This window comes from Callithrix jacchus, chromosome 22, assembly GCF_049354715.1.
Source record: "Callithrix jacchus isolate 240 chromosome 22, calJac240_pri, whole genome shotgun sequence".
Taxonomy (NCBI): Eukaryota; Metazoa; Chordata; class Mammalia; order Primates; family Cebidae; genus Callithrix; species Callithrix jacchus.
This window is the reverse complement of record NC_133523.1, coordinates 757,882-780,008: the sequence shown is the minus strand read 5'-3', so window position 1 is coordinate 780,008 and position 22,127 is coordinate 757,882. Positions and strand designations below refer to the sequence as shown.

At 62.7% G+C, this 22,127-nt stretch overlaps 2 protein-coding genes across 5 annotated transcripts; one reads left to right on the top strand and one right to left on the bottom strand.

The window, feature by feature from the left end:
- Nucleotides 1-640: 640 nt before the first annotated feature.
- AZU1 (azurocidin 1) lies at nucleotides 641-12,074 on the bottom strand. 3 transcript variants are annotated; one of them, XM_035285853.3, is made up of 5 exons: nucleotides 11,398-12,074; nucleotides 7,524-7,680; nucleotides 3,226-3,370; nucleotides 1,725-1,958; nucleotides 641-940 (listed from the first exon to the last, which is right to left on the bottom strand). In XM_035285853.3, the coding sequence occupies exons 1-5, from the start codon at nucleotides 11,669-11,671 to the stop codon at nucleotides 779-781; spliced, it is 972 nt and encodes a 323-aa protein (XP_035141744.2). In that variant the 5' UTR covers nucleotides 11,672-12,074; the 3' UTR covers nucleotides 641-778. The 3 variants fall into 3 exon arrangements, with proteins under 3 accessions (XP_035141744.2, XP_035141745.2, XP_078217431.1); XM_035285854.3 differs by having other exon boundaries at nucleotides 11,464-12,073; XM_078361305.1 differs by lacking the exon at nucleotides 11,398-12,074 and adding an exon at nucleotides 7,980-8,048.
- A 912-nt stretch (nucleotides 12,075-12,986) lies between these two features.
- PLPPR3 (phospholipid phosphatase related 3) lies at nucleotides 12,987-22,099 on the top strand. 2 transcript variants are annotated; one of them, XM_035285829.2, is made up of 8 exons: nucleotides 12,987-13,051; nucleotides 13,827-13,927; nucleotides 18,682-18,867; nucleotides 18,947-19,088; nucleotides 19,197-19,392; nucleotides 19,534-19,591; nucleotides 19,944-20,117; nucleotides 20,674-22,099. In XM_035285829.2, exons 2-8 carry the CDS (start codon nucleotides 13,853-13,855, stop codon nucleotides 22,012-22,014), a joined length of 2,172 nt encoding a protein of 723 aa, XP_035141720.1. In that variant the 5' UTR covers nucleotides 12,987-13,051; nucleotides 13,827-13,852; the 3' UTR covers nucleotides 22,015-22,099. The 2 variants fall into 2 exon arrangements, with proteins under 2 accessions (XP_035141720.1, XP_078217422.1); XM_078361296.1 differs by lacking the exon at nucleotides 12,987-13,051 and having other exon boundaries at nucleotides 13,496-13,927.
- The last annotated feature ends 28 nt before the right edge of the window (nucleotides 22,100-22,127 follow it).

The window sequence follows — 22,127 nt, the reverse complement described above, 5'->3', positions numbered from 1 at the left end:
ACTGAAGTGCACACTTTATTTTTATTTTATTTTTTGGAGACAGAGTCTCACTCTGCCCCCCAGGCTGGAGTGCAGTGGCGCAATCTCGGCTCACCGCAACCTCCGCCTCCCAGGTTCAAGTGATTCTCCTGTCTCAGCCTCCTGAATAGCTGGGATTACAGGCGCCTGCCACCATGCCTGGCTCATTTTTGTATTCTTAGTAGAGACGGGGTTTCGCCATATTGGCCAGGCTGGTCTCGAACTCCCGACCTCGGGTGATGTGCCCACTTTGGCCTCCCACAGCGCTGGGATCACAGGTGTGAGCCTCCGTGCCCGGCCTCTCTTTCCTGATGTTGCCCACGGAGGCTGCGTGATATGTTCTCCAGCAGAATGAGAGGTGGACAGGGCGACTAGAACCAAGATTTGGGTTCAAGGCCTGCGTTCGCTGTGTGACCTTCGGGCAGCCACCCAACCTCTCTGAACCTTGGTCTCCCCCCAGCACCCCACTGTCAGGTGGAGATGACACCAGCCTCTGCTTCCTGGGGCTTCGAGGGGATCCTCGGACATCTGCAAAGGACTGGGGTAGGTGCCCCTAAGGCCGGTGAAGTCGCCACTCACACCTCCCCACAGCCCACCCTGCTGAGGCAGAAACCAGGAGCAGAGGAGAGAACAGTTTCTTTATTACAGCCAGGGCCACGCAGGCCAGAGCAGGGGCAGGGGTGGGGCCACGGGACGGGGATGCAGCACACGGGAGGCGTGGAGGGCAGAGCTGGGCTCCGTGGGCGGTCACAGGCTCCCCCTAGGCTGGCCCAGGTGTAGGGGCGTTGAGAACACCATCGATCCATTCTCGGAAGGGTCCCACTGGGGTGAAGAAGTCGGGGCCCCGGCCACAGGGCTCCATGGAGAAGGAGGCCACGCCGTGTCCCAGACCGTTGCAGATGAGGGGGGTGCCCCCGTCCCCCTGGGCAGGTGGAAGCTGTGTCAGGGTGTCCCTGGGCCCAGCTCCCCCATCACCCCAGAACTGCAGAGCCCTCCTGCTGCCCCTGGAACCCACAAGTCGTGATCCAGCCCCAGGCCCTTTGCACGGGCTGTTCTCTCTCTGCACACATTCCCCTCTGCCCTGGTTCACTCCTAACGGAATTTTGGATCAGATGCTTTCAGGAGCTTCCTGGCACTCACAGGCTGGGCCAGGGGCCCCTCCCCTGGCGATCACAATGGCTGAGCCCCCCACTGACCCGCTCTGCCTGCCTGCTGGGCCCCCAACCCCCCTCACAGACTCGGCTCGCCGACGGTGTTTAATAGCTACTGTTTCTCTGTCAGGCGGCCCCAAATCCCAACACTTTGGGAGGTGGAGGTGGGTAGATCACAAGGTCAGGAGTTTGAGACCAGCCTGGCCAAGATGGTGAAACCCCATCACTACTAAAAAAAAATACAAAAGTTAGACAGGCACGTGGGTGGGCACCTGTAACCCCAGCAACTCGGGAGGCTGAGGCAGGAGAATTGCTTGAACCCAGGAAGTGGAGGTTGCGGTGAGCCGAGATCGTGCCACTGCACTCCAGCCTGGGTAACGAGAGCGAAACTCCGTCTCAAAAAAAGAAAAAAAAAAGGATATTATTTCTCATGCTGTTAAAATGCTCCATCCTGAGGACCCCCTGCCGTGCCACCCTCAGCTGAACTTGCTTTCTCCTGCCACGGGGAGCTCATTACCTCTCAGGACCCGTCCCCCCACCACGGGGAGCACGTACCTGGCAGACGCCGCCCCGGCGGGTGAGCACACCGGTGCACAGGTTGTTGGGGCGACACTGGTCCTCAGGGGTCACAGTCACATTGACGACCCTGGGAAAACGGGAGAGACGGCCCCCGCTGCGCTGCGTCCCCCAGCCGGCCACCTGGCATCTGGTGCCAGCTTCCACCCTGGTGTTCGGCGGGGACAGCGGCAGGATTGCCACACTGCTGGTGAGGTTGGCCTCGCGGTCCAGCTGGGGAAGGAAACGGAGTCGAGGGAGGGTTGGCCCCGGGAACTGGAGCCTCACGGGGCCCCCGGGAGCAGAAGTGCCAGCAGCGTGAATTGTGGTCTATAAGTGCTTTGCCTTTGGTTCTCAGCAGGGCTGGGTGCGGTGGCTCGTGACTATAATCCCAGCCCTTTGGGAGGCCAAGGATCAGTTGAGGTCACGAGTTCGATACCAGCCTGGCCAACAAGGTGACACCTCATCTCTACTAAAAATCCAAAAAAAAATTATCCAGGCACGGTGGTACACACCTGTAATCCCAGCTACTTGGGAGGCTGAGACAGGAGAATTGCTGGAACCCGGGAGGCGGAGGCTGCAGTGAGCCAAGATCCTGCCACCCGCCCCCACTCCAGCCTGGATGACAGAGCGAGATTCCGTCTCGAAAAACCAAAACAATATTCTAGCAGGACAGTAACCTGCTCTAGGACCCTGGCTGAGTTGTTTCACCTGTCTGAGTCTCCAGTTCCTTCTCCATAGAAAAATAATAAGCCGGGCGCAGTGGCTCACGCCTGTAATCCCAGCACTTTGGGAGGCCGAGGCGGGTGGATCACGAGGTCAAGAGATCGAGACCATCCTGGTCAACATGGTGAAACCCCGTCTCTACTAAAAATACAAAAAATTAGCTGGGCACGGTGGTGGGCGCCTGTGTTCCCAGCTACTCGGGAGGCTGAGGCAGGAGAATTGCTTGAACCCAGGAGGCGGAGGTTGCGGTGAGCCAAGATCGCACCATTGCACTCCAGCCTGGGTAACGAGAGCGAAACTCCGTCTCAAAAAATAAAGTTTTCTTGAGACAGGGTCTCACTCTGTTGCCCAGGCTGGAGTGCATGATCTCAGCTCATTGCAGCCTCAACCTCCAGGGTTCAAACGATTCTCCTGCCTTAGCCTCCTGAGTAGCTGGGAACACAGGCGCCCACCACCGTGCCTGGCTAATTTTTTTTTTCTTTTTTGATACTGAATTTGGCCATATTGCCCAGGCTAATTACAAGGTCCTGTCTTCAAGTGATCCTCCCAACGGGGTTTCACCATGATGGCCAGGCTGGTCTTGAACTCCTGGCCTCAAGCTATCCTCCCGCCTCAGGCTCCTGAAGCACTGGGACCACAGGTGCGTGCCACCGCGCCCGGCAGTTTTTGTACTTTTTTGTGGAGACAGTGTTTGGACGTGTTTCCCAGGCTGGCGTCGGCCTCCCGAGGTGCGGGGAGCACAGGCGTGAGCCCCGCACCTGCCCGTTCCTCTCACCTGCAGCAGCAGCAGGTCATTCAGGTTCTGCTGGGGGTTGTAGCCGTTCTCGCTCATGCCGCTGATGGAGAAGGTCTGTCGGGACCTCCTCTCCCGCCGCCTCAGGTCATAGGCGCCCAGCACCACGGTGCCAATCCCAGGGTTCCTAAGGGCAGTGTAGGAGAGGGCAGAAGGAGGACACCAGGCTGGGGCCTGGGCACAGAGAAAGCTGGCTTGCAAATTAGGGGGGATCCCGGCTTGCAGGCTGTGTTCCTTCACCCTGAAAACTCCCCTCTTTTGACAGAAGTGGAGCCGAGACCCTCCAGGGCGCCCTCCCCATCCAGAGCCCCTTCCCTTCTCTGGGCCCCCTCCATCTGAGCCCCTTCCCTTCTCTGGGCCCCCTCCATCTGAGCCCCTTCCCTTCTCTGGGCCCCCTCCATCTGAGCCCCTTCCCTTCTCTGGGCCTCCTCCATCTGAGCCCCTTCCCTTCTCTGGGCCCCCTCCATCTGAGCCCCTTCCCTTCTCTGGGCCCCCTCCATCTGAGCCCCTTCCCTTCTCTGGGCCTCCTCCATCTGAGCCCCTTCCCTTCTCTGGGCATCCTCCATCTGAGCCCCTTCCCTTCTCTGGGCCTCCTCCATCTGAGCCCCTTCCCTTCTCTGGGCCTCCTCCATCTGAGCCCCTTCCCTTCTCTGGGCCTCCTCCATCTGAGCCCCTTCCCTTCTCTGGGCCTCCTCCATCTGAGCCCCTTCCCTTCTCTGGGCCCCCTCCATCTGAGCCCCTTCCCTTCTCTGGGCCCCCTCCATCTGAGCCCCTTCCCTTCTCTGGGCCCCCTCCATCTGAGCCCCTTCCCTTCTCTGGGCCCCCTCCATCTGAGCCCCTTCCCTTCTCTGGGCCTCCTCCATCTGAGCCCCTTCCCTTCTCTGGGCCCCCTCCATCTGAGCCCCTTCCCTTCTCTGGGCCCCCTCCATCTGAGCCCCTTCCCTTCTCTGGGCCTCCTCCATCTGAGCCCCTTCCCTTCTCTGGGCCCCCTCCATCTGAGCCCCTTCCCTTCTCTGGGCCTCCTCCATCTGAGCCCCTTCCCTTCTCTGGGCCCCCTCCATCTGAGCCCCTTCCCTTCTCTGGGCCTCCTCCATCTGAGCCCCTTCCCTTCTCTGGGCCCCCTCCATCTGAGCCCCTTCCCTTCTCTGGGCCTCCTCCATCTGAGCCCCTTCCCTTCTCTGGGCCCCCTCCATCTGAGCCCCTTCCCTTCTCTGGGCCTCCTCCATCTGAGCCCCTTCCCTTCTCTGGGCCCCCTCCATCTGAGCCCCTTCCCTTCTCTGGGCCTCCTCCATCTGAGCCCCTTCCCTTCTCTGGGCCCCCTCCATCTGAGCCCCTTCCCTTCTCTGGGCCTCCTCCATCTGAGCCCCTTCCCTTCTCTGGGCCCCCTCCATCTGAGCCCCTTCCCTTCTCTGGGCCCCCTCCATCTGAGCCCCTTCCCTTCTCTGGGCCCCCTCCATCTGAGCCCCTTCCCTTCTCTGGGCCTCCTCCATCTGAGCCCCTTCCCTTCTCTGGGCCCCCTCCATCTGAGCCCCTTCCCTTCTCTGGGCCTCCTCCATCTGAGCCCCTTCCCTTCTCTGGGCCTCCTCCATCTGAGCCCCTTCCCTTCTCTGGGCCTCCTCCAACTGAGCCCCTTCCCTTCTCTGGGCCCCCTCCATCTGAGCCCCTTCCCTTCTCTGGGCCCCCTCCATCTGAGCCCCTTCCCTTCTCTGGGCCCCCTCCATCTGAGCCCCTTCCCTTCTCTGGGCCCCCTCCATCTGAGCCCCTTCCCTTCTCTGGGCCCCCTCCATCTGAGCCCCTTCCCTTCTCTGGGCCTCCTCCATCTGAGCCCCTTCCCTTCTCTGGGCCCCCTCCATCTGAGCCCCTTCCCTTCTCTGGGCCCCCTCCATCTGAGCCCCTTCCCTTCTCTGGGCCCCCTCCATCTGAGCCCCTTCCCTTCTCTGGGCCTCCTCCATCTGAGCCCCTTCCCTTCTCTGGGCCCCCTCCATCTGAGCCCCTTCCCTTCTCTGGGCCCCCTCCATCTGAGCCCCTTCCCTTCTCTGGGCCCCCTCCATCTGAGCCCCTTCCCTTCTCTGGGCCCCCTCCATCTGAGCCCCTTCCCTTCTCTGGGCCCCCTCCATCTGAGCCCCTTCCCTTCTCTGGGCCTCCTCCAACTGAGCCCCTTCCCTTCTCTGGGCCTCCTCCATCTGAGCCCCTTCCCTTCTCTGGGCCCCCTCCATCTGAGCCCCTTCCCTTCTCTGGGCCTCCTCCATCTGAGCCCCTTCCCTTCTCTGGGCCCCCTCCATCTGAGCCCCTTCCCTTCTCTGGGCCCCCTCCATCTGAGCCCCTTCCCTTCTCTGGGCCTCCTCCATCTGAGCCCCTTCCCTTCTCTGGGCCTCCTCCATCTGAGCCCCTTCCCTTCTCTGGGCCTCCTCCAACTGAGCCCCTTCCCTTCTCTGGGCCTCCTCCAACTGAGCCCCTTCCCTTCTCTGGCCTCCTCCATCTGAGCCCCTTCCCTTCTCTGGGCCTCCTCCATCTGAGCCCCTTCCCTTCTCTGGGCCTCCTCCAACTGAGCCCCTTCCCTTCTCTGGGCCTCCTCCAACTGAGCCCCTTCCCTTCTCTGGGCCTCCTCCAACTGAGCCCCTTCCCTTCTCTGGGCCTCCTCCATCTGAGCCCCTTCCCTTCTCTGGGCCTCCTCCATCTGAGCCCCTTCCCTTCTCTGGGCCTCCTCCATCTGAGCCCCTTCCCTTCTCTGGGCCTCCTCCATCTGAGCCCCTTCCCTTCTCTGGGCCTCCTCCATCTGAGCCCCTTCCCTTCTCTGGGCCTCCTCCATCTGAGCCCCTTCCCTTCTCTGGGCCCCCTCCATCTGAGCCCCTTCCCTTCTCTGGGCCCCCTCCATCTGAGCCCCTTCCCTTCTCTGGGCCTCCTCCATCTGAGCCCCTTCCCTTCTCTGGGCCTCCTCCATCTGAGCCCCTTCCCTTCTCTGGGCCTCCTCCATCTGAGCCCCTTCCCTTCTCTGGGCCTCCTCCATCTGAGCCCCTTCCCTTCTCTGGGCCTCCTCCATCTGAGCCCCTTCCCTTCTCTGGGCCCCCTCCATCTGAGCCCCTTCCCTTCTCTGGGCCCCCTCCATCTGAGCCCCTTCCCTTCTCTGGGCCCCCTCCATCTGAGCCCCTTCCCTTCTCTGGGCCTCCTCCATCTGAGCCCCTTCCCTTCTCTGGGCCTCCTCCATCTGAGCCCCTTCCCTTCTCTGGGCCTCCTCCATCTGAGCCCCTTCCCTTCTCTGGGCCTCCTCCATCTGAGCCCCTTCCCTTCTCTGGGCCTCCTCCATCTGAGCCCCTTCCCTTCTCTGGGCCCCCTCCAACTGAGCCCCTTCCCTTCTCTGGGCCCCCTCCATCTGAGCCCCTTCCCTTCTCTGGGCCTCCTCCATCTGAGCCCCTTCCCTTCTCTGGGCCTCCTCCATCTGAGCCTCTTCCCTTCTCTGGGCCCCCTCCATCTGAGCCCCTTCCCTTCTCTGGGCCCCCTCCATCTGAGCCCCTTCCCTTCTCTGGGCCCCCTCCAACTGAGCCCCTTCCCTTCTCTGGGCCTCCTCCATCTGAGCCCCTTCCCTTCTCTGGGCCCCCTCCATCTGAGCCCCTTCCCTTCTCTGGGCCCCCTCCATCTGAGCCCCTTCCCTTCTCTGGGCCCCCTCCATCTGAGCCCCTTCCCTTCTCTGGGCCTCCTCCATCTGAGCCCCTTCCCTTCTCTGGGCCTCCTCCATCTGAGCCCCTTCCCTTCTCTGGGCCCCCTCCATCTGAGCCCCTTCCCTTCTCTGGGCCTCCTCCATCTGAGCCCCTTCCCTTCTCTGGGCCTCCTCCATCTGAGCCCCTTCCCTTCTCTGGGCCTCCTCCATCTGAGCCCCTTCCCTTCTCTGGGCCTCCTCCATCTGAGCCCCTTCCCTTCTCTGGGCCTCCTCCATCTGAGCCCCTTCCCTTCTCTGGGCCCCCTCCATCTGAGCCCCTTCCCTTCTCTGGGCCTCCTCCATCTGAGCCCCTTCCCTTCTCTGGGCCTCCTCCAACTGAGCCCCTTCCCTTCTCTGGGCCTCCTCCATCTGAGCCCCTTCCCTTCTCTGGGCCTCCTCCAACTAAGCCCCCCAATATTGTTCCTTAGGTCCCGCCTCAACTCACTCCCCATGTCCCTCTCCAAGCCCCCTCCATTCCGAGCCCCCCATTTTGCAACCCTCCCTCCTCCTCTGAATCCCCTAAGCACCCCCAAGCTGCTTCTCTGAGCCCAGTGCCCCCCAGGCCCCGTTCCCGGGCCCCCCTCACTGGCTTCGGAAGCAGCTGGCCGCAGTCATCACGAAGCGGGGATGGATCAGGGCACCCCCACAGAAGTGCCTCCCCTCATTCTGAATGGAGGCCAGGAATGGGAACTGGCGGGGCCTCGCCTTCCGGCCTCCCACGATGTCTGCGAGGGGGCTGGAACCTGGGTGGGGGAAGGCAGCTCTGAGACCTCGAGAGCCCGCACGGTGGCCGGGAGGGCACGTGAAGCTCCAGGGGGCTGCAGGGGGACCCACCCTCACCCGTCGCCCCATTCCCTAAGAGGACAGGCGGCCCCGAGTCTTGCACACCCTCCTCCTGCAAGCCTCTCCCGGGACTGTCCGGCTGGGCTTCTGTGTGACCCAGGCCAAGCCCTTGCCTCCTCTGTGCCTTGAGTCTGGCTCTGCTCTGGCAGATGGGCCTCCAGCACAGACAAGGGACCACCCGGCCCAGACAGGCACTCACCGGCCCTCGAGGACGCCAGCAGGACAGCCAGCAGGACCAGGACAGTCAGCGGGGTCATGGCGGGGAAGCTCTGTGGCTAAGTTGGTGGCCGCCCTTATACACGGGCTTTGGCGGTTGGCGGTGTCCCCACCCAGGCCCAGGGACAGCCTCACTCAGTGGGAACACGGGAAATTGCTCAAGGCCTCCACTGCTAAACTGCTCCCAGGGCCTGCCTGGGCTCCCCCCTCATCCCGCGCTGACCCTCAATTTCCCCCTCTAGAAGCCGGCAGCACCCGCAGGGGCAGGTGGGGGTGACAGGAACCAGTGGATCCTGTGGCCCAGCACACAGCGGGCACGCAGCCAGCACCCAGGAAACACCAGCGACATTGCCAGCTCAGAGCCCTGGTCGCCCCATCCCGAGCTCCTGGGGCTCCATCACTCCCTGCTGGGCCTGGAGCCAGGGGGGCTCAGGGCAGTGAAGCTGACAGGCCTGTGTGGGGGCCTGTGCGTCTCTGTGGGTGGTTATTGCTTTACTTTTTCAACAGCTCTATTGAGATTATCATTGATTGGCCGGGCGCGGTGACTCACGCCTGTAATCCCAGCACTTGGGAGGCCGAGGCGGGTGGATCACAAGGTCAAGAGATCGAGACCATCCTGGTCAACATGGTGAAACCCCGTCTCTACTAAAAATACAAAAAATTAGCTGGGCATGGTGGTGCGTGCCTGTAATCCCAGCTACTCGGGAGGCTGAGGCAGGAGAATTGCCTGAACCCAGGAGGCAGAGGTTGCGGTGAGCCGAGATCGCGCCATTGCACTCCAGCCTGGGTGACAAGAGCGAAACTCCGTCTCAAAAAAAAAAAAAAAAAAAGGTATCATTCACTGAGGATGAAATTCACCCATTTAAAGTGCGCCATTTGGGGGCTTCGAGCATCTTCACGGAGCAGTTACCACCAGCCAGGCTGGGCACAGTGGCTCATGCTTGTAATTCCAGCATTTTGGGAGGCCAAGGCAGGAGGATCGCCTGAGCCCAGGAGTTTCAGACAAACCTGGGCAACACAGCAAGACCCCGTCTCAAGAATAAATAAATACAGCCTGGCCAACATGGTGAAACTTTGTCTCTACAAACACGCACACACACACACACAGACACACACACACACACACACACACACACACACACACACACTAGCCGGGTGTGGCGGCTGCGCCTGCAGTCCCAGCTACCTGGGAAGCTGAGGCAGGAGAATCACTTGAACCCGGCAGGTGGTGGAGGCTGCAGTGAGCTGAGATGGAGCCACCGCACTCCAGCCTGGGTGACAGAGAGACTCTGTCTCAAAAATATATAAATAGAGGGGTGGGGAGTTGGGGAGAGATAGCATGGGGAGAAACGCCAGATACAGGTGACGGGGAGGAAGGCAGAACAGCACGCTGCCATGTGGGCACAGTGGCTCATGCTTGTAATTCCAGCATTTTGGGAGGCCAAGGCAGGAGGATCGCCTGAGCCCAGGAGTTTCAGACAAACCTGGACAACACAGCAAGACCCCGTCTCAAGAATAAATAAATACAGCCTGGCCAACATGGTGAAACTTTGTCTCTACAAACACACACACACACACACACACAGACACACACACACACACACACACACACAAGCCGGGTGTGGCTCTGTGAAGGTACCAAAAACCACTGAACCGTACGGTTCAAAATGGCTAATGTTATGTAAATTTCATCTTTTTTTTTTTTATTTTTTTTAGAGTCAAGGTCTTGCTGTCGCCCTGGCTGCAGTGCAGTGGCGGGATCTCGGCTCGCCGCAGCCTCCAATTCCTGGGTTCAAGCAATCCTCCCGCCTCAGCCTCCCGAGCAGCTGTGACCACAGGCACCTGCCTGTAGAGATGGGGGTCTCACTATGTTGCTTAGGCTGGTTTGGAACTCCTGACCTCAAGCAGTCCGCCCGCCTCGGCCTCCCAAAGTGCCGGGAGTACAGGTGTGAGCTACTGCCTGCCACCTCACCTCCATTTTTTACAATGGGGCTCATTTCCAAGGCAAGCTGAGGTCTGGGGCTAACCGTATCCCCACACCGCTGGGGACACCACTTTGTGTCTGGGCCTGTGGGGGCCTTCAGGGGTCATTTGCCCCTCCAAGGGGTGAATCTGGGGAGAGTCCAGGGAGGCAAGGCCAGCATGCCTTGGGGTCCCCTGCCCATGGGGAATGTAGGGCTCCAGGGCTCAACTCCAGTCTCCACTGAGCCTCACGGCCTGGCCGCCTCACAGGGTCCATGGCACAGCCCCCAAACAGTCTAAGCCCCCTTTCTGCCCAACCCGGATCCCACCTGTCCATCCTCCCCGCTGAGACCCCAGCATCTGTCCAGCCTGTGCTGGCCAAGCATGGGCCTCACACAGACAGTCCCTGCCTTCTAGAGAGGATGGTGCTAGCATATTTCTAAAGGTTTTTGAAGCTGGGCACGGTGGCTCACGCCTGTAATCCCAGCACCTTGGGAGGCTGAGGTGGGAGGATCACTTGAGCCCAGAAGTTTGAGACCAGCCTTGGCTACATGGTTAGACCCTATTTCTCTTAAAAAAAAACGAAAAAGGCCAGGCATGGGGGCTCACGCCTGTAATCCCAGCACTTTGGGAGGCCGAGGCGGGTGGATCACGAGGTCAAGAGATCGAGACCATCCTGGTCACCAACATGGTGAAACCCCGTCTCCACTAAAAATAAAAAAATATTAGCTGGGCGTGGTGGCGCGTGCCTGTAATCCCAGCTACTCGGGAGGTTGAGGCAGGAGAATCACCTGAACCCAGGAGGCGGAGGTTGTGGTGAGCGGAGATCGCGCCATTGCACTCCAGCCTGGGTAACAAGAGCGAAACTCCATCTCAAAACAAAAGAAAAAGGCCAGGCACGGTGGCTCACACCTGTCATCTGAGCACTTCGGGAGGACAAGGTGGGCAGATCACCTGAGGTCAGGAGTTCAAGACCAGCCTGGCCAACATAGGGAGATCTCGTCTGCACCCAATATACAAAAATTAGCCAGGCGTGGTGGCAGGCGCCTGTAATCTCAGCTACTTGGGAGGCTGAGGCAGGAGAATCACTTGAACCCTGGAGGTGGAGGTTACAGTGAGCCAAGATCGTGCCATTTGAACTCTAGCCTGGGTGACAGAGCAAAACTCCATCTCCAAATAATAGTAACAATAATAATAATAATTTTCAAATAAAATGAACGTTTCTGAGCAGCATCTGGTATGCTCCGGCCCTCCAGCCTGCTCTGAACTCTCCCACGCATGACCAGTGCCCTACACCCAAGCCCAGGCGCCTCAGCCCAGCAATGTGCCCAGCACAGCCAGGCCTCCCCATCTCAGAAGATGCTGAGACTCCCCCAGATCCCCTACTGGCCCCCCAAGCTGTCAGAAGGATCCCCCCTGCACGCCCTCCCACTCCTGACCCCAGAAGGCTCCCGAAAAGCGATTGCATTTTCCTTCTCCTCCTCCGGAGAGCTGTTTGTGGTCACCTTTCAACACCAGAATCCCAACAGCCACCCTGGCCCCACCCCTCACAGGCCAGGGAAACAGAGCCCCCAACGTTCCCCGTCCCCAGGGCCGTTGGGGAGGAACAGGATTACAACGAATGGGACCCACCCGTGCCCAACTGCTCACAGGGCCTCCCTGAGCCCCTCTGCAGGATCCCGGGGGCTGAACCCCCCCCCACAGGCAGTCCATGCCCTCCTATCCCAGGAAGCAGGGCCGCCTCTGAGTCTGCCCAAAGTGCTGGGATCACAGGCTTGAGCCACCGCGCCCGGCAGACTGGCTAATTTTTGTGTTTTTAGTAGAAATGGGGTTTCTCCATGTCGGTCAGGCTGGTCTCGAACTCTCTTGCCCATGTCGACCTCCCAGAGAGCTCGGATCACAGGCGTGAGCCTTCGCCCCCGCCCCAAACAACGATTTTTTTTAAATCTTGCAGTTTGGGGCTCAGAGACCTCGGATAGCGACTCAGGTTGCCTCAGTTTCCCCATCCGTACAATGGGGGTCAACCAGCCCCTAACCCACAGAGCTATGTGTATAGAGGACGGAATGGCCGCAGGCAGCGGGCACTGCCTAAGTGTGTGTCCTGGGGCGTTGGTCCCGAGGGCCCTGCACCCAGCCCTGCATCCCCCGTCCCCCCAGCCCCGCGTTCCCTCAGCCCCGCATCCCCCCAGCCCCCCATCCCCCCCGACCCGCATCCTCCCAGCCCCGCATCCCAGGAGCCCCCCACCCCGCGTCCCCCCCAGACCCACATCCCCCCCAGCCCTGCATCCCCCGCCCCGCATCTCCCAGTCCGGCAGCCCCCCCACCCAGCTCCGTATTCCCCCGCCCAGCATCCCCCCCGCCCCGCATCCCCTCCAGACCCCATCCCCCGAGCCCCCCACCCCGCATCACCCCCGCCCCGCATCCCTCCCAGCCCCGCATCCCTCCCAGCCCCGCATCCCTCCCAGCCCCGCATCCCCCCAGCCCCGCATCCCTCCCAGCCCCGCATCCCTCCCAGCCCCGCATCCCTCCCAGCCCCGCATCCCCCCAGCCCCGCGTCCCCCCCGCCCCGCATCCCCCCAGCCCCGCGTCCACCCCAGCCCCGCATCCCCCGAGTCCCCCGCCCGGCGTCCCCCCCAAGCCCCGCATCCCCCCAGCCCCGCACCCCCCCCAGCACCCCAGACCCCCCGCCCCGCGTCCCCCTCACCCCGCATCCCCCCAGCCCCCCGGCCCCGCGCCCCCCCAGCCCCCCGTCCCCCGAGACCCCCACCCCGCATCCCCACCAGCCCCGCATCCCCCCAGCCCCGCACCCCCCCCAGCACCCCAGACCCCCCGCCCCGCGTCCCCCCCGCCCCGCATCCCCCCAGCCCCCCGGCCCCCCGCCCCCCAGCCCCCCGGCCCCCGAGACCCCCAGCCCCGCATCCCCCCCAGCCCCGCGTCCCCCCAGCCCCGCATCCCCCCAGCCCCGCATCCCCCGCAGCCCCCCAGCTCCGCGTCCCCCCCACCCCACGTCCCCCCCGCCCGCGTCCTCGTCCTGTGCCTCAGGCGACTGCTGCCAGGCGGAGGGGGGACCCCGGGGCGGCGGAGGGGGCGAGGGTGAGTGCGGCGGCGGGAAGGGGGAGGCAGTGGGGACCCCCCGCCCCGCTCCGCAGCCGACAGCCCCCAGCCCTTTTGTCTCCGGCGGCTCCGGGCGCCCCGGGAACCGCGCCATGGAAACGCGCCCGGCGATCTGCGGGCTCCGCGGAGGGGCGGGCGGGGGCGCGGGGCGGGGGGAGCCGGAGCCCGCGAGAGGCCGTGAGAGGCGCAGACACGCGCGGAGACCCCGAATCCGCGGCCACGCGCGGCCCGGAGGGAGGAGGAGGACGCGGCCCCGAGACCCCGAGACCCCGAGACCCCGAGACCCCGAGACCCCGCGGCGGAGGGAGGGAGGCGGGGACGCGCCGGACAAAGAGCCCCCGCCCCTCGCGCGGCGTCTGGGCTGCGGCGGCCCCGGGGGTCCCGGCCCCTCCCCTCCCCCCTCGCGCTCCCGGCCCCGCCCCCGCTTTGTGCTGCGCGCCGGCCGCGCCAGGTGAGGGGCTGCGGGGCGGGGGCGCGGACCCCCCTTCTCCCCGACGCCCCGACACCCCCGGCCGGGCCGGGCCCGCCCTCTCCGCCGATCCGAGTCCCGACCCCACGATCGCCGGCGCGGGGCGCCTGGAAGCCGGGTCGGTCCCGGGCCGGGGCGCGGGGAGGCTGCGCGGACGCCGCCCTCCCCCGGCCTCAGTTTCCCCGGCCGCTCGGGCGCTTCCCGGGCCGCCCCTCCCCCGCCCGCGCCGGCCACCGCGTTCCCCGCCGTGCGCCCCCCGCGCCAGCGCCGCTGTCTCCCCTCCAGCCACGGCCTGTGGCGCCCGCGGCACCATGATCCCGACCAAGGAGAAGAACAAGAGCCCGAAGGACAGCATGACGCTCCTGCCCTGTTTCTACTTCGTGGAGGTGGGTGGGGGTCGCGCTGGGGGGGCGCGGTGGGGCCTGGGCGCCGCCTGCCCGCAGAGACCCCCTCCGCTGGGGGCCGCAGAACCCGGGTGTCCGGCGGGTGGGGGGCGGGGCACAGGACTTGGGCTCTGCAGGTCGAGTAAGAGTTCGAGAGGCACCCGGGGTGGTCCGGGCCACGGGAACTGTGGGCAGATGCGCGCAGGGAGCGCTTCGACCTGGGTGTGGGTCGGGGCTCAGCCGGAGACGCTGGGGCCTGGAGCGGGTGGGGAGGCCACAGGGGGCGGGGTCGGCAGCAGGCGCGGTGGGGGCGGGAGCCCCAGGGTCTCAGTTCAAAACCCTCCTCTGGCCGGGCGCCGTGGCTCACGCCTGTCATCCCAGCACCTTGGGAGGCCCAGGCGGGTGGATCTCCTGAGGTCGGGAGTTTGAGACCAGCCTGGCCTAACACAGTGAAACCCAGTCTGTATTAAATAAAAATACAAAAATTAAGGCCGGGCGCGGGGGCTCACGCCTGTCATCCCAGCACCTTGGGAGGCCGAGGCGGGTGGATCACGAGGTCAAGAGATCGAGACCATCCTGGTCAACATGGTGAAACCCCGTCTCTACTAAAAATACCCAGAAGGCAGAGATTGCAGAGAGCTGAGATCCCGCCATTGCACTCCAGTCTGGGTAACAACAGCAAAATTCCGTCTCAAAAAAAAAAAAAAGAAAGAAAAATAAAAATAATGAGTAAATTCCTATTGCAATGGATGATACATTCTCAATGTTCCGTCATCGACAAAGAGGCAGCTGCCAACCGCCAGCAGTCCCCCTGCCCAGGCTGCAGTCATAGCTCACCACAGCAACCCCCGCCTCAAGCCATCCTCCCACCTCAGCCTCCCCATTAGCTGGGACCACAGGCGTGCAGCACCATGCCCAGCTAATTTTTAAAAATTATTTCTTGCCGGGCACGATGGCTCAAGCCTGTAATCCCAGCACTTTGGGAGGCCGAGGCGGGTGGATCACGAGGTCAAGAGATCGAGACCATCCTGGTCAACGTGGTGAAACCCCATCTCTACTAAAAATACAAAAATTAGCTGGGCATGGTGGCGCGTGCCTGTAATCCCAGCTACTCGGGAGGCTGAGGCAGGAGAATTGCTTGAACCCAGGAGGCGGAGGTTGTGGTGAGCCGAGATTGTGCCACTGCACTCCAGCCTGGTCAACCAGAGTAAAGCTCTATCTCAAAAAAAAAAAAATTGAGGGAGTGGGCGGGGCTAGAGAAAAAGAAAAAGGAAAAAAATATTTTTAGTAGACACAGGGTCTTACTATGTTGCCCAGACTAGTCTTGAACTCCTGGCCTCAAGTGATCTTCCTGCCTCGGCCTCCCAAAGCACTAGAATTACAGGTGTGAGCCACTGCGCTTCACCTTAATTATTTTTATTTTTATTTTTTCAAGACGGAGTCTCGCTCTTGTTACCCAGGCTGGAGTGCAATGGCGCGATCTCGGCTCACCGCAGCCTCCGCCTCCTGGGTTCAGGCAATTCTCCTGCCTCAGCCTCCCGAGTAGCTGGGATTACAGGCACGCACCACCGTGCCCAGCTAATTTTTGTATTTTTAGTAGCGACGGGGTTTCACCATGTTGACCAGCATGGTCTTGATCTCTTGACCTCGTGATCCACCCGCCTTGGCCTCCCAAAGTGCTGGGATTACAGGCTTGAGCCACTGCGCCCGGCCGCTTCAGCTTAATTATTAGTAGTTTATTGACTGAATGAGATGGAGTCTTGCTTTCTTGCCCAGGCTGGAGCGCAGTGGCACCATCTCTGCTCACCACAACCTCTACCTCCCGGCCTCAAGCGATTCTCCTGCCTCAGCCTCTCAAGGAGGTGGAATTACAGGCACGCGCCACCAGGCCGGGCTAATTTTTGTATTTTTAGTAGAGATGGGGTTTCACCATGTGGGCCAGGCTGGTCTTGAACTCCCGACCTCAGGTGATCTGCCCGCCTCGGCCTCGAAAAATGCTGATATTACAGGCGTGAGCCACCGCACCTGGCCCGTGATTAGATATTTTTAAGGCCACGCCCAGGCCCCACCTCAAACCCTTCCCAGGCGAGATGCTGTCTGCCCACCCAGCAAAATTATGCTGATACTGAGAGTACAGAGCACTAGTGGGTATTTGCAGGGGCTGTTTTGTGCCTGGAGGAGTTCTGGGCTCTTCCCACGATGAGACTCATCTACTCCACCTGAGTCCTTGGGGGCAGCTACCGTGTCATTCCCATTTTACCGCCGGTGAGACGGAGGCACGGGGGTCTGCTGGCTGCCCACAGGTTAAAGTGGGCGGGTTTCAAACCAGGTATCCATTCCACGCAAACGCTGCTACCCACTTTCTGTGTCTGCCCCGCCTTGTATCTGCATGCAGCAGGTGCTCAATGAATGCTCACTGGACACGAACTCCTGGCCTCAGTGATCTTCAACCCAACTCTGAAGTTGGCCTGGGGTGGTGGCGCGAACCTCTAATCCCAGCTGCTCCGGAGGCTGAGGCAGGAGAATCGCTTGAGGCCGGGAGGTAGAGGTTGTGGTGAGCAGAGATGGTGCCACTGCGCTCCAGCCTGGGCAAGAAAGCAAGACTCCATCTCATTCGATCAATAAACTACTACTGATAATTAAGCTGAAGAGGCCGGGCGCGGTGGCTCAAGCCTGTAATCCCAGCACTTTGGGAGGCCGAGGCGGGCGGATCACGAGGTCAAGAGATCGAGACCATCCTGGTCAACATGGTGAAACCCCGTCTCTACTAAAAATACAAAAAAAATTAGCTGGGCATGGTGGCGCGTGCCTGTAATCCCAGCTACTCAGGAGGCTGAGGCAGGAGAATTGCCTGAACCCAGGAGGCGGAGGTTGCGGTGAGCCGAGATCGCGCCATTGCACTCCAGCCTGGGTAACGAGAGTGACACTCCGTCTCAAAAAATATATATAAAATAATTAAGGTGAAGCGCAGTGGCTCACACCTGTAATTCTAGTGCTTTAGGAGGCCGAGGCAGGAAGATCACTTGAGGCCAGGAGTTCAAGACTAGTCTGGGCAACATAGTAAGACCCTGTCTCTACTAAAAATGATTTTTTGTGTGTGACAAGAGTTTTACTCGTGTTGTCCAGGCTGGACAATGGCACAATCTCGGCTCACTGCAGCTTTCATGATTCAGTGATGGCTTTTCCACTCCTGGAGCCCCCAGCCCTGACCTGTGCTGAGGGCTGAGCCCCTGCTAAGGTGCCATAACAAGGCAGGAGGGGGCCATGGGCCGGGTGAGGTGGCACACACCTGTAATCCCAGCACTTTGGGAGGCCGAGGCGGGCTGATTACTTGAGTTCAGAAGTTCAAGAACAGCCCAGGCAACATGGTGAAACCTCGTCTCTACTAAAAATACAAAAAATTAGCCGGGCGTGGTAGTGCACGCTTGTAATCCCAGCTACTTGGAAGGCTGAGGTGGGAGGATGGCTTGAACCCGGGGGCAGAAGGTGCAGTGAGCCGATGTGGTGCCACTGCCCTCTAGGCGGTGACAGAGTGGAAAACAAAAAGGATTGAGGCCACAGCTGGGCGCAGTGGTTGACGCCCGTAATCCCAGCACTTCGGGAGGCCAAGGCAGGGGTATCACTTGAGCCCAGGAGTTTGAAACTGGCCTGGGCAACATTACGGAAACCTGGTCTCTACTAAAAATACAAAAACCCGGGAGGCAGAGGCTGCAGGGAGCTGAGGTGGCACTACTGCACTCCAGCCTGGGCAGCAGAGCAAGACTCAGTCTCAAAAAAAAAAAGATGGGTGGGTGGATGGGTAGGTGGATGGATATATGGACGGGTGGGTGGGTGGATGGATGGGTGGGTGGGTAGATACATGGGTGGGTGGATGGACAGTTGGGTGGGTGGATAGATGGGTGGGTGGATGGACAGTTGGGTGGGTGGATAGATGTATGGGTACCACTGGGTGGATGGATGGAAGAATGGCTGGATGATGGATGGATATGTGGACAGTTGGGTGGATGGACAGATGGGTGGGTACCACTGGGTGGATGGGTGGATGGATGGAAGAATCGCTGGATGATGGATGGATATATGGACAGCTGGGTGGGTGGATAGATGGGTGGATGGACAGTTGGGTAGATGGATAGATAAGTGGGTGCGTAGATGTATGGGTACCACTGGGTGGATGGGTGGATGGATGGAAAAATGGCTGGATGGATGGATATATGGACAGTTGCGTGGGTGGATACATGGGTGGGTGGATGGACAGTTGGGTGGGTGGATAGATGTACGGGTACCACTGGGTGGATGGGTGGATGGATGGAAGAATGGCTGGATGATGGATGGATATATGGACAGTTGGGTGGGTGGATAGATGGGTGGGTACCACTGGGTGGATGGGTGGATGGATGGAAGAATGGCTGGATGGTGGATGGATATATGGAGAGTTGGGTGAGGGGTTACATGGATGGGTACTGCTGGGTGCATGGGCGGAGGACAGGTGGATGATGGGTGGGTGGATGGATGGATGGTAATGAAAGGATGGTTACCAGTAGGTGGATGATGGGTGTGTGAGTGGGTGGATGGGTGTGTGGCGTGTAGACTGGAGAATCTGTGGATGGATGAATCAGTTCATGGCTGAAAGTGGCTGGCAGCGGGTTGGATCTGGGGATGGGTGAGTGAGACCCAGGACGGCCCTGAATGCATGGAGGGATGGACAGATGCCTCGGTGAGGGAGAGCAGGTTGAACCTGGCTGGCCTTGTCCCCACAGCTGCCCATAGTGGCGTCCTCCATAGTATCCCTCTACTTCCTGGAGCTGACCGACCTCTTCAAGCCGGCCAAGGTGGGCTTCCAGTGTTACGACCGCACCCTCTCCATGCCCTACGTGGAGACCAACGAGGAGCTCATCCCGCTGCTGATGCTGCTCAGTTTGGCCTTCGCGGCCCCCGCAGCCTCGGTGAGCACCCGCACGGCCCGGGCCGGCCCGAGGGCACCGCGGCTGGGAGCCCGCCTGAGCGCCCCCTCTCTGTCGGCAGATCATGGTGGCCGAGGGCATGCTGTACTGTCTGCAGTCCCGGCTGTGGGGCCACGCAGGGGGACCGGCCGGGACCGAGGGCAGCATCAACGCCGGCGGCTGCAACTTTAACTCCTTCCTGCGCCGCACTGTGCGCTTTGTGGGTGAGTTGCCGGAGGGCATCCCGACCCTGAGCTACGTCCGTGTGCAGGGGGTGAGGCCATCCCCGGTCCCCAGCTCCCTCGCCGGGCCCTGAGCCTCCCACCCCGCAGGGGTCCACGTGTTCGGCCTGTGTGCCACAGCCTTGGTGACAGACGTGATCCAGCTGGCCACGGGCTACCACACTCCCTTCTTCCTGACCGTCTGCAAGCCCAACTACACTCTCCTGGGGACGTCCTGCGAGGTCAACCCCTACATCACGCAGGACATCTGCTCCGGCCACGACACCCACGCCATCCTGTCTGCACGGTGAGCCCAACTCCCCGGCCGGGAGCCTTCCTCCACCCCTGTGTCCCTTCCTCCCCTGTGAACACGTGGGGAAACAGAGGCACAGCCCGCTGGAGCTGGGGGCCCCAGGCAGGTGGGGCTCATGCTGGACGCCTCTTACAGGAAGACCTTCCCGTCCCAGCACGCCACGCTGTCGGCCTTCGCCGCGGTCTACGTGTCGGTGAGTCCAGCCCGCAGCGCCCTGCCCAGGGCCTCTTGCTGGCCTGCAGTGAGCCTCCCCTGACCCCAACCCCCGTGCCTCCAGGGCCTCTTGCTGGCCACTGCGAGCCCCTGCGACCCCAACCCCCGTGCCTCCAGGGCCTCTTGCTGGCCTGCAGTGAGCCCCCCGGACCCCAACCCCCGTGCCTCCAGGGCCTCTTGCTGGCCTGCAGAGAGCCCCCCTGACCCCAACCCCCGTGCCTCCAGGGCCTCTTGCTGGCCTGCAGAGAGCCCCCCTGACCCCAACCCCCGTGCCTCCAGGGCCTCTTGCTGGCCTGCAGAGAGCCCCCCTGACCCCAACCCCCGTGCTCCAGATGTACTTCAACTCCGTCATCTCCGACACCACCAAGCTGCTGAAGCCCATCCTGGTGTTCGCCTTTGCCATTGCCGCAGGCGTGTGCGGCCTCACGCAGATCACGCAGTACCGCAGCCACCCGGTGGACGTGTACGCCGGCTTCCTCATCGGGGCGGGCATCGCTGCCTACCTGGTGAGTGGCAGGGCCTGACGGGGGTTGGCATGGGTGCACAGGGGTCCGAGGGGGAAAAGCATGGGTGCCCACGGGGTTTGAGGGGAGAGGCTGGCCCAGAGGGTCTGAGAGGGGAGGCTGGTGGTCTGAGGGGAAAGGCATGGGTGCCCAGGGGGTCTGAAGCGGGAGGCTGGTGGTCTGACAGGGGAGGCATGGGTGCCCATGGGGTCTGAGTGGGGAGGCATGGGTGCTCACAGGGTCTGAGGGGGAGGCTGGTAGTCTGAGGGGGGAAGTATGGGTGACCAGGGGTCTGAGGGGGGAGGCCGGGGGGTCTGAGGGTGGAGGCATGGGTGCTAATAATGTGTCTCACCCTTGGAACGGTGGAGTCAGAATCCCATGGGGTCAGACCTGCCAGATGTGCTGGGTCAGCAATCTTGAGGCCGGGACTGGTCCCACCCGAGAAGAGCTTGCCACCACCCCACCCTCAGCCCAAGGCCCCCCCACGGCAGGTCTCACGCTCAGAGGGGAGGAGCCATGTGAGCCCCAGTCCTCACCCCCAGACCCCTCTCTACTTCAGGCCTGCCATGCGGTGGGCAACTTCCAGGCCCCACCCACAGAGAAGCCGGCGGCCCCGGCCCCCGCCAAGGACGCGCTGCGGGCCCTGACGCAGCGTGGCCACGACTCGGTTTACCAGCAGAACAAGTCCGTGAGCACCGACGAGCTGGGGCCCCCGGGGCGGCTGGACGGCCCGCCCCGGCCCGTGGTCCGCGAGAAGACCTCGCTGGGCAGCCTGAAGCGCGCCAGCGTGGACGTGGACCTGCTGGCGCCGCGCAGCCCCATGGCCAAGGAGAACATGGTGACCTTCAGCCACACGCTGCCCAGGGCCAGCGCGCCCTCGCTGGACGACCCCGCGCGCCGCCACATGACCATCCACGTCCCGCTGGATGCCTCGCGCTCCAAGCAGCTCATCAGCGAGTGGAAGCAGAAGACCCTGGAGGGCCGCGGCCTGGGGCTGCCCGACGACGCCAGCCCCGGGCACCTGCGCGCGCCCGCCGAGCCCATGGCAGAGGAGGAGGAAGAGGAGGAGGAGGAGGAGGAAGAGGAGGAGGAGGAGGAGGAGGAGGAGGGCCCGGCCCCGCCCTCGCTCTACCCCACCGTGCAGGCGCGGCCGGGGCTGGGGCCTCGGGTCATCCTCCCGCCGCGCGCGGGGCCGCAGCCGCTGGTGCACATCCCCGAGGAGGGCGCGCAGGCGGGGCCCGGCCTGTCCCCCAAGAGCGGCGCCGGGGTGCGCGCCAAGTGGCTCATGATGGCCGAGAAGGGCGGGGCGGCCGCGGCGTCGGCCCCGACGCAGCCCCGCGTGGCCAACCCCCCGCGGCTGCTGCAGGTCATCGCCATGTCCAAGGCCCCGGGCGCGCCGAGCCCCAAGGCGGCCCCCGAGACGGCGTCGTCGTCCAGCGCCAGCTCCGACTCCTCGCAGTACCGGTCCCCGTCCGACCGCGACTCCGCCAGCATCGTCACCATCGACGCGCACGCGCCGCACCACCCCGTGGTGCACCTGTCGGCGGGCGGCGCGCCCTGGGAGTGGAAGGCGGCCAAGGCGGAGGCCGACGGCGGCTACGAGCTGGGGGACCTGGCGCGCGGCTTCCGCGGCGGGCCCAAGGCCCCGGGCGTGTCCCCCGGCTCGTCGGTCAGCGACGTGGACCAGGAGGAGCCGCGGTTCGGGGCCGTGGCCACCGTCAACCTGGCCACGGGCGAGGGGCTGCCCCCGCTGGGCGCGGCCGATGGGGCGCTGGGCGCGGGCAGCCGGGAGTCCACGCTGCGGCGCCACGCGGGCGGCCTGGGGCTGGCGGAGCGCGAGGCGGAGGCGGAGGCCGAGGGCTACTTCCGCAAGATGCAGGCGCGCCGCTTCCCCGACTAGCGCGGCCGGGGCCGGGGCCGGGGGACGGGGAGGGGGCCGGGGGCGCGGGCGGCAGCACCGACGATCAATAAAGCAGAGAAACCGAGTTCGGGCTCCTGGTCATTCGGTCCGGC

Excerpts from the sequence above, each read along its gene's own strand:
- AZU1 (XM_035285853.3), bottom strand. The coding sequence starts at position 11,671 with ATGGACTGCCTGTGGGGGGGGGTTCAGCCCCCGGGATCCTGCAGAGGG. Across the intron at positions 7,681-11,397 it reads CTTTTCGGGAGCCTTCTGGG|GTTCCAGCCCCCTCGCAGAC; the intron begins GTCAGGAGTGGG and ends TCCCCCACCCAG. Across the intron at positions 941-1,724 it reads GCCGGGGCGGCGTCTGCCAG|GGGGACGGGGGCACCCCCCT; the intron begins GTACGTGCTCCC and ends CCACCTGCCCAG.
- PLPPR3 (XM_035285829.2), top strand. The coding sequence starts at position 13,853 with ATGATCCCGACCAAGGAGAAGAACAAGAGCCCGAAGGACAGCATGACG. Across the intron at positions 13,928-18,681 it reads CCTGTTTCTACTTCGTGGAG|CTGCCCATAGTGGCGTCCTC; the intron begins GTGGGTGGGGGT and ends TTGTCCCCACAG. Across the intron at positions 19,089-19,196 it reads CCGCACTGTGCGCTTTGTGG|GGGTCCACGTGTTCGGCCTG; the intron begins GTGAGTTGCCGG and ends CCCACCCCGCAG.